We start from the raw sequence: 7,378 nt of genomic DNA on the forward strand, positions 1-7,378 counted from the left end.
CCCCCCTGCTTCTCTGTATAAACGACATTGGTTAATAAAAAATAAAAAAAAAGAGTTGACACAGTTGTTCTGTGGAAAGCGTGGTCCTGCTGCTCAGAGTGGTGTCTGATTTTAATTTTAAACTGACCACCTCTACTGCATCATCAACAGGAATGCACGTAAAGAGTGATGTGACATCAAAAGAGACCATTGTTTCATCAGTCTCCATGATGACATCCCTCACCTTGTCCACAAAGTCCATGGTGTTCTGTATGAGGTGTTCTGAGCTGCCAACTAAAGGGACGAGTACAGACGCCAGATATTTGGAAACATTGTAAGTGACAGAGTTAATCATGCTAACGATTGGTCTTAAAGGTACACCTTGTTTGTGAATTTGGGGTAAACTACACAGACAATGCGTGGCCTCCCCTGGGTACAGTCTGTGATTCAGTTTTCCATCAATTCACATCTTCATATATGTGACCAGAACATCTCACACACTGGTCAGGCTACCAAATACCCTGATGACCTTCAGGAAAGAGGGCATGGACAACAAGTTGCATGTAAGTTCAACAGCTCACACAAAACAGCTCGACACGGTTTGAAAGCTTGAAACTAAACTCTCTCATTTTTATTTTTATTTGTTTAAAAGCTTTTCAGATGGTAATGTCTTCAGTTACAGAATAGCAGTCCAGTTGTTTTTGGATTTACCCTGTCCTGAATGACTAACAATCAAATCTAGCAAATAAAGTGAGTGCCCTGTGATGGACTTGCGACCCGTCCAGGGTGTACCCCGCCCCTCGCACAGTGATTGCTGGACATGGGCACCAGCGACCCTCGTGACCCAAAATAGAATAAGCGGGTAAAGATAATGGATGGATGGATGGGTAAAGATAATGGATGGATAAAGTGAGTGTTTCATTACTATAAACAAAATATATGTTTAAGTATTGTTTGTAACTTTTAGAGACACTTGAACTTACCTGAACAGAAGCACAAACCCATAACTCTCCACTATCATTCCAATGATAGGCCAGCGACAGAGTATCAAAGAAACTCCTCCCAAGAAGAAAAAAGTTCCTCGAAACTTCTGCCTTTGGAAGAAGAACTGGGTTGTCCTCCTTAACCCAGTTAGAAGTGTTAAACCAGCCAAGAATAGAATCTACAGAGAGATCCAAATATGAATCCAACAGAACAGATTCTGACACGATCATTCAACCTTTATTTATACAGGTTAGTTTCCATTTAGTCTTGAGGACTTATTTACAAGAGAGACCTGTTACAATTATGTTACATTACATTATGACTTGTTATCAATCATGTCCTACTGATTTATCTTGGTCTTTTTTTCCAGACCTCGGTTATTAAAGAAGAATCTACTTCAGATGAACTGCTCATCTGCAGTCCTGTTTTCTTTGTCATTAACAACTAAAAGCAACTTGTTTACAGAATATATTTTGGGCCACTGGACAGTTTTAATGTAATTTTCATAAAGTAATCATTGGATTCAGGTTGGACTGTGCCAGGGCTGTCCCTTGTCTCTGTTCCTGTTCGTGGTGTTCAAGGACAGTATCTCGAGGCACAGTCGTGGAGTGGAAGGTGTCTGGCTTGGAAACCTCAGTCTCATGTCTGCTTCATGCCAATTATGTGGTTTTGCTAGTGTCTTCAGGTCAAGACCTTCAGCTTGCATTGAGAAGGTTCACAGCTAAGTGTGAAGCAGTTGGAATGAGAGTCAGTTCCTCCAAGTCTGAGGTCATGGTTTGCAACCAGAAACAGGTGGAATGCCTCCTCCGGGTCAGGTAGGACTCTTTGCCTCAGGTGGAGGACTTTAAGTATCTTGGTGTCTTGTTCCTGAGTGATGGTAGTATAGAGCAGGAAATGGATCAACAGATTGGGGCCTCATCATCATTAATGAGGGCCTTCCTTCAGTTGGTCATGGTGAAGAAATTTGAGGATCGGTGTGTATTTGTGTTTTGTGATCTTTGTGTTTTCCTGCTCCTGTCACAACTGTCCTCTATTCCAATCACCCCAGGTGTTCATCATTGTCTCTTGTCCTTATATAGTCTGCGTCTCCTTGTAGTTCCCCTGTCCGATTGTCAGGGGAACAGGAATAAGGCCATTGTCAGGGATTGTCTTGTCAAAGTGTCGTGTTTTGTCTCCCTCCATGTCTCCTAGTCGATAAATGTAAGTTTTTCTGCCACGTCAGCCTTTTTTTTTTTTTTTAATAAATATTATTCTTACCTTATCCCTCGAGTTCCCCATGTTCTCTGCAAATTGGGTTCAATCCATTACCAGATCATGATAAGAAAGACCTAGATACATGCGACTATATTAGCTTATTTTGTTGGGTGGCCGGGTTCTGCCTTAGAGCTAGAGTGATGAGCTCCGTCATCCGGAGTAGAGCTGCTGCTCCTTTGCGTCAAAAGGAGTCAGTTGAGGTGGTTCATCTGATTAGGATGCCTCTGCATCCCTTTAGAGGGTCTCCAGGCACATTCCACTGGTAGGAGACCCCAGGGAAAACCCAGAAGTAGCTAGAGGGATGGTGTATCTTCTCTGACCTGGGAACGCCTTGGGGTCCTCAAGGAGGAGCTGGAGAGTGTCGCTGGGAAGAGGGAGGTCTGAGTTTCTCTCCTGGACCTGTTGCTTTTGCAAACCAACTGCAGGTAAGTGATGGGAGATGGAAATAACTGGGTTGACATCTACAACTGATTACCCTCTAAACTCAATTCAGTTCAAGATAGCTGCCACAACTAATTAAGCTTGGCTAACAAAAAATGGCCACATCTCAGCAAATGTGAGAGATATTGAGCTAAAATTGGGTGTGTTAGAAGCTGAGTGTCATTTACAACACATGATCATGATCCACGTAGATCATGCAAAACGACCAACGTTTGCATTATTTCTCAATCAGTCTAAAACTCTGGCATGAAAGCTAGCGGTTGATATGCATTCCTTCAAGGAATGCTAAGCCTTCAATCACTACACTTTTTGGGTCAAAGTTGAACTCTGTCGTCCCCTGCCAAACACTGAAAATTTTCTGTAATTATGAGGCAGTGATGCATTTTGTGACAAATCATCAAAGTTTGAAGTCTAATCTATAAAACAAACGAGTTTTGTGTAATTGTAATAAATGTGCACAACTGGAAGAACAGCGTAGCACAATAAACTGAATGCACTTGTCTGAAAATTGGGATTCGTTCAGTGACATGAGGAATATGAAGATCATGAGTTTGAGAAAAATGTGAATTTGCCAATTTTGTGATGAATGAGCAAGAGATAACTCACATTCCCAAAGGCTAACAGAACTGTGTCAAAGTACAGCAGCACACCAAAGAGCAGAAAAAACAAGCCAAATCCCATCAGAACGATACCCAGCCCTGCAAGACAAACAGACATGGCAGCTAAGTCCATAGGGATGATGAGTCTTGGAAGACAAACAATGCATGTGGGCTAGTTTTTCAATGGAAATGGCAATAAACAGGGTAATCAGCATTATACAGGCAAACAGATCATGATCATTGTTTGTTTTTCATTACGATGTGTGCAACATTTCATTTTACTGCTAGAAAAAGGGGTGGCATGGTAGAGCTGTTGGTAGAGCTGTTGCTTCTCGGCAAGAAGGTTGCTGGTTCAAATCCCAGCCAGAGGCCTTTCTGTGTGGAGTTTGCATGTTCTCCCCGTGCTGTGTGGGTTTTCTCTGTGTACTCCAGTTTCCTCCCACAGACCAAAAACATGCATGTTAGACTGATTGTTAACTCTAAAATTGTCCCTAGGTGAGAGTGAGAGAGTGAATGGTTGTTTGTTTCATTTGTCTCTACGTGGTCCTGTGATGGACTGGAGACCTGTCCAGAGTGTCCCTCACCTTTTGTACAATGATAGCTGGATGTGGACACCGGTGACCCGGTGACACAAAAACAGGAAGAAGCAGGTAAAGATAAAGGATGAATGGATGTCAGAAAAAGTTCACACTAAATTTCTACTTAAAGTCACATCAGACATGCAGACTATGTGTTCAGTCTGGTGCTACAAGAGTCAAAATACATACAAAATCAGTGTTGCTGTAGTTCTCTGTCTGCCTGTCTGCATACATACAGGTGCTGGTCATAAAATTAAAACATTGATTTATTTCAGTAATTTCATTCAAAAAGTGAAACTTGTATATTATATTCATTCATTACACACAGACTGATGTATTTCAAATGTTTATTTCTTTTAATTAAAAAAGAAACGTTTCACCCCTCATCCAAGAGGCTTCGTCAGTCTGAGGCCTAGCCATCTGGTATTACCCAGAAGCCCAGACATGATTCAACCTTTTTTGTTGTTATATACCTGGATGACTGAGAAAACAAACTTTGTATTTCTTTTAATGTTGATGATTATAGCTGACAAGTAATGAAAACCTCAAATTCAGTATCTCAGAAAATTAGAATTTTACTTAAGACCAATAAAAAAGGGGCTTATAGAAATGTTGGCCAACTGAAAAGTATGAACATGAAAAGTATGAGCACATACAGCATCAATACTTAGTTTGGGCTCCTTTGGCCTGGATTAAATAGACTGTAAATGGACTGTACTTATATAGCACCTTTTTATCTTCTGAAGACACTCAAAGTGCTTTACATTACAATCTGTGTCCTCATTTACCCATTCATACAGCTCTATACTAGATCTCTACAAAGCTAATTGAACAAATCGTTCTAAAGAGACTAATCAGAGCTTTAGATCACATTCATACACCAATGGGACACACATCGGAGGCAACAAAGGGTTCAGTGTCTTGCCCAGCGACACTTTGGCATGTGACTGCTGGTGGATTCGAACCCCCAACTCTTGCATTGGAGGACGACTGCTCTAATCACTCAGCCACAGCCACCCGTTACTGCAGCAATGCAGCGTGGCATGGAGTGGATCAGTCTGTGGCACTGCTCAGGCGTTATGAGAGCCCAGGCTGCTCTCATAGTGGCCTTCAGCTCTTCTGAATTGTTGGGTCTGGCATATTGTATCGTCTTCTTCACAATACCTCATAGATTTTCTATGGGGTTAAGGTCAGGTGAGTTTGCTGGCCAATTAAGAACAGGGATACCATGGTCCTTAAACCAGATACTGGTAACTTTGGCACTGTGTGCAGACACCAAGTCCTGTTGGAAAATGAAATCTGCATCTCCATAAAGTTGGTCAGCAGCAGGAAGCATGAAGTGCTCTAAAACTTCCTGGTAGACGGCTGTGTTGACCTTGGACCTCAGAAAACACGGTAGACCAACACCAGCAGGTGACATGGCCCCCCAAACCATCAATGACTGTGGAAACTTGACACTGGACCTCAAGCAATGTGGATTATGTGCCTCTCCTCTCTTCCTCCAGACTCTGGGACCTTGATTTCCAAATGAAATGCAACATTTAATTTAATCAGAGAACACAACTTTGGACCACTCAGCAGCAGTCCCAGGCGAGACGCTTCTGACGCCATCTCTTGTTCAAGAGTGGCTTGATACAAGGAATGCAACAGCTGAAACCCTTGTCTTGCTTATGTCTGTGCATGGTGGTTCTTGAAGCACTGATTCCAGCTGCAGTCCACTCTTTGTGAATCTCCCCCACATTTTGGAATGGGTTTTGTTTCACAATCCTCTCCAGGGTGCAGTTATCTCTATTGCTTGTACACTTTTTTCTACCACATCTTTTCCTTCCCTTCACCTCTCTATTATATTAATGTGCTTGGACACAGAGCTCTGTGGACAGCCAGCCTCTTTAGCAATGACCTTTTGTGTCTTGCTCTCCTTGTGCAAGGCGTCAATTGTCATATTTTGGACAACTGCCAAGTCAGCAGTCTTCCCCATGATTGCATAACCTACAGAACTAGACTGAGAGACTATTTAAAGGTCTTTGCAGGTGTTTTGAGTTAATTAGCAGATCAGAGTGTGGCACCAGGTGTCTTCAACATTGAACCGTTTCACAATATTCTCATTTTCTGAGATACTGAATTTGGGGTTTTCATTAGTTGTCAGTTATGATCATCAAAATTAAAATAAATAAAAATTTTAAATAAAAATAAATATGGGACCAAAAACGAATATTAATCCCTTCGATGTATCAGTCACAGGCATGCTAATTTAAGCAAAAACCTGACTTATACACTGGAAAATATGGTAATAAAACTCACGTAAATACACAGAAATATGACTCTGTTAGGTTATCTAATGTTATGAGATATTTAAACATGTTTTTTTCATGAGTTTGAGTTTAAAATATTAAAGCATTAAAATAAATAAAAAATTGAAATATATCAGTCTGTGTGTAATGAATTAATATAATATACAAGTTTCACTTTTTGAATGGAATTACTGAAATAAATCAACTTTTTCATGATATTCTAATTTTATGACCAGCACTTGTACAGTAATGTAATTTTTTGATGTCATCAATGTGTTTCTTCAATTACAGAAGGCACAAAGCAAAGTGACAACAGATGAAATCCAGCCTACAAATACTTTCACAAATTTCAAAACAAATGTCTTTATTGTTTCCATGTAGAAGAAGCTGGAAGTCCTTAAATAATTAGTGTTTTTACTAAGTTGCATGCTGGTTTTCAGAAATGCTCTGTGCTCGATGTGCCACAGCTGCAACATTTAAAAGAGAGCAACACTTACTCTGGACCTCTGTGATGGTGGCCATGGTAGCACTTCATGTATCTTGTTTTTCTCTGTGCTGCCTTGACAGGAAATATACTCCCTCTCATGTCCAAACTGTGACCTTTGTCCTCTGACATCCTCAGTAAACGAGGTGAACATTAACCAGATCATTAAGACTTCTTGGGTAAAGGTTGGAGAGTCATCTCCCCAGCACGCTAAAGGTTAATTAGAGGAGACACTGTCGCACTTTGGTTCTGAAAGACAGTCTGTCTGGATCCCATACAGTAAGAGGGACATTTGTTAAACGATTCGATTTTAGCTTCCAGCTCAGAAAACAGAGGAAACAGAAGGCCACTTTCATTAGATACTGGGTGCATGGAGCCAAATATTTCAACAAGTAATCTTTCCTCATCCATTTTATACTTTTAATTTAAAACAAAGCCACAACTAGGCAAGAAAAAAGTCAATTAAAAAGGGCTTTGAGTTGCTACAGAAACCTAATGTCCAAAGGGGGATTGAGAACACTGAAAGAGTTCTTGATTAGTTTTCAGAAGCGGTGACTCTTGAAAATAGACCAATGTCAAATAATATCACTGGATTCAGCAGAGTGTCAGCTTCTGTCGTTGTAGAACCGTACATGGAAATGGAAGCATTCATTCTGATGCACGGCTTGTGTTGCATTTAACACACAGGGCTCTTAACAACAATGCTCCATCTTATACTGCAGATCTTATTGTTTCATGTTTTCTTAACAGAGCACTTTGCTCCCAGAC

General features: G+C 40.8%; 1 protein-coding gene across 1 annotated transcript in view; it reads right to left on the minus strand.

Moving 5' to 3' along the window:
- golt1a (golgi transport 1A) overlaps positions 1–6,648 on the minus strand; it is an 8,914-nt gene extending 2,266 nt beyond the window's left edge. The window contains exons 1-3 of the mRNA XM_037679082.1: positions 6,624–6,648; positions 3,265–3,356; positions 963–1,141 (exon numbers count right to left, since the gene is read on the minus strand). Coding sequence (XP_037535010.1) covers positions 963–1,141; positions 3,265–3,356; positions 6,624–6,648 — 296 coding nt within the window. The remainder of the gene's footprint in view (positions 1–962; positions 1,142–3,264; positions 3,357–6,623) is intronic.
- Positions 6,649–7,378: the final 730 nt, after the last annotated feature.

The sequence above is a fragment of the Nematolebias whitei genome, chromosome 7 (assembly GCF_014905685.2).
Source record: "Nematolebias whitei isolate Nwh7 chromosome 7, NemWhi1, whole genome shotgun sequence".
NCBI lineage: Eukaryota > Metazoa > Chordata > Actinopteri > Cyprinodontiformes > Rivulidae > Nematolebias > Nematolebias whitei.